The sequence below is a fragment of the Monoraphidium neglectum genome (genome assembly GCF_000611645.1).
Source record: "Monoraphidium neglectum strain SAG 48.87 unplaced genomic scaffold scaffold06063, whole genome shotgun sequence".
In the NCBI taxonomy this organism is placed as follows: Eukaryota; Viridiplantae; Chlorophyta; class Chlorophyceae; order Sphaeropleales; family Selenastraceae; genus Monoraphidium; species Monoraphidium neglectum.
The window spans coordinates 789-2,827 of NW_014007571.1; the positions used below are offsets into that span (position 1 = coordinate 789).

Genomic DNA, 2,039 nt, shown 5'->3' on the forward strand with positions numbered 1-2,039 from the left:
GGCCAGCCCGCCCCGCCCCGCGCTGACTACCCTGCTGCCCCCGCGCGCCACCCTCCGTCCGCCGCCCAAACCCGGCCATCGTGTGTTTGCCCAGGTGGCCCCCGTGATGGCCGGCCTGGGGGACCGCCACCCCTACGTGCGGCGCACCGCCGTCATGGGGGTCCTCAAGATCTGGCATATGAGCCCAGATACAGTCACCAACTCGGGTGGGCACGCGCAGCGCGCAGGGCGCAGGGGCCCAGGGGCCTGCGACGGTCAGGGGTTTGCGGTTCCGCCAAGCAGCGGCTTTGAGCAGCCGAGCAAGAGCGCAGGCGGAGGGCGAGCTGGGGCTTTGCCTCGGCCGCTGTGACCGGCGGCTCCCCTCACGGCTGCCCCATTGACTTTCTCACAGGCATTGTTGACCAGGTGCGGTCCCTGCTGTACCAGGACCCAGACCCCCAGGTCGTGGCAAACTGCCTGCAGGTCAGTGTTTGTGTGTGTGGGGGGGGGTGATGAGGTGATGCAGCAACACATGAAAGTGTTCGCATCCCGCGTCATGCTTGGGGGAGCTGTTGGGGCGAGGAAGGTCTGCTTAGGAGGGGAACAGGGTGGATGTGCAAAAGCTGGCAGGGCCGGGGGGTTGGCACAGAGCAAGTTCAGGGGAGGAGCTGCGGCGTTTTGGGGAGTGGGAAGCAGAGAAGGCAGCCAAACGGCTCGGTGGCTGGGTGTGCAGATTGTGTGATTCGACCTTGGTTGGTGGTGATATTGGGCGGTATGCGCCGTGCGTGGGGCAACAGGGTTTCACACTCATGCCACTTGACTCCATCTCGCGTCACGCGTGCCATACCTCCTGCGCCAGCTTGCCTCCTCCAAGACCAAGAGCTCGCACGCACACAAACAAACCACCCTTCCTCTCCATAGCCAACCGCTCGTTGATTCTGCCAACGCAAACCCTCAACCACTTATCTGCTCTGCCACGCACCCTGCCCACCCCGGCCGCAGATGGTGGTCCAGGTGGAGCCGATGGCGCGGCTGGCGTCGAACAAGCAGTTTGTCTATCACCTCGTCAACAGGCTCAAGGTGAGGGCGGCACGCACGTGGATGTGTGTGTGTGTGTGTGTGTGTGTGTGTGAGAGTGTGTGCACGCCCGTGCAGGCTCGCATACACTCACGTTATTCTTGATCAATTGGGCCAGGCCGGAACGGCACCCCACCTCTCAGGGAACGCGCAGTCGTGAGTGGGGATTGACCGGTTGTCATCGCCAGTCAAACCATGCAATGCTCTGCACAAGCCTGCCCGCTGCCCTCCGCTTTGGAGGTCTAGTCTTGTTCTCCCCCCATGTACCCCAGGACTTCAGCGAGTGGGCACAGTGCGCAGTGCTGGAGCTGGTGTCTCACTACAGGCCCTCCGGGGAGAGCGAGGTGCGCGCCGTCTGTGCAGCGGCCGGGCCTTCGCACCCCATGGCATCACCCTGCCCCCCACCGATCACGCCTGAATAAATCTAACGGCGTCAAGCACAAACACCTCGTCTTCCCAGCAAGCGCACACAAGCCCCGCATATCCTTCATGCACAACGTATTGGCAAGCCTTCGCCCGCAGAATTGACGCGCGTGCGCCTCGGCCCCCCCTTCCTGCCCCCTCATTTTCCGCCGGCCCCCGCCTCCCCCCCCCCCCTCCAAAAGGTGTATGACCTGCTGAATGCCCTAGAGGACCGGCTGGGGGCCACCAACAGCGCCCTGGTGGTGGCGGCCATCAAGGTCTTCCTGCACATGACGCTCGACATGGCCGCGACCCACCAGCAGGTGCGGCGCGGCGGGGCGGCATGGCCACGCGGGGGCGGCGGGGCGGCGCGTCGTCGCGCGTGAGGGCTGGCGCACGGCTGTGCGGGATTTTCCATATGTTGTGAAGGGGGCAAGGTGGCGGGACGCTTGTCCGCACAGCCGCTGCGTTCCTCCGATTCTAGCTTCATGTCGGCTGCATTCAATGCAGGTGTGCAGACAGCGCTCTGTGCCTCCAGTGGGTCCCCCACCGTGATCAGGCTCGCACCCCCCACCCACCAC

General features: G+C 64.7%; 1 protein-coding gene across 1 annotated transcript; it reads left to right on the plus strand.

Annotated features, from left to right (window-relative positions):
• Positions 1-106: 106 nt before the first annotated feature.
• Positions 107-1,844, plus strand: MNEG_16162 (AP-4 complex subunit beta; the record flags this gene model as incomplete). The annotated part of the gene is made up of 5 exons (XM_014035368.1): positions 107-206; positions 392-462; positions 982-1,059; positions 1,329-1,400; positions 1,662-1,844. The coding sequence occupies 5 exons, from the start codon at positions 107-109 to the stop codon at positions 1,842-1,844; spliced, it is 504 nt and encodes a 167-aa protein (XP_013890822.1).
• Between the last annotated feature and the right edge of the window lie 195 nt (positions 1,845-2,039).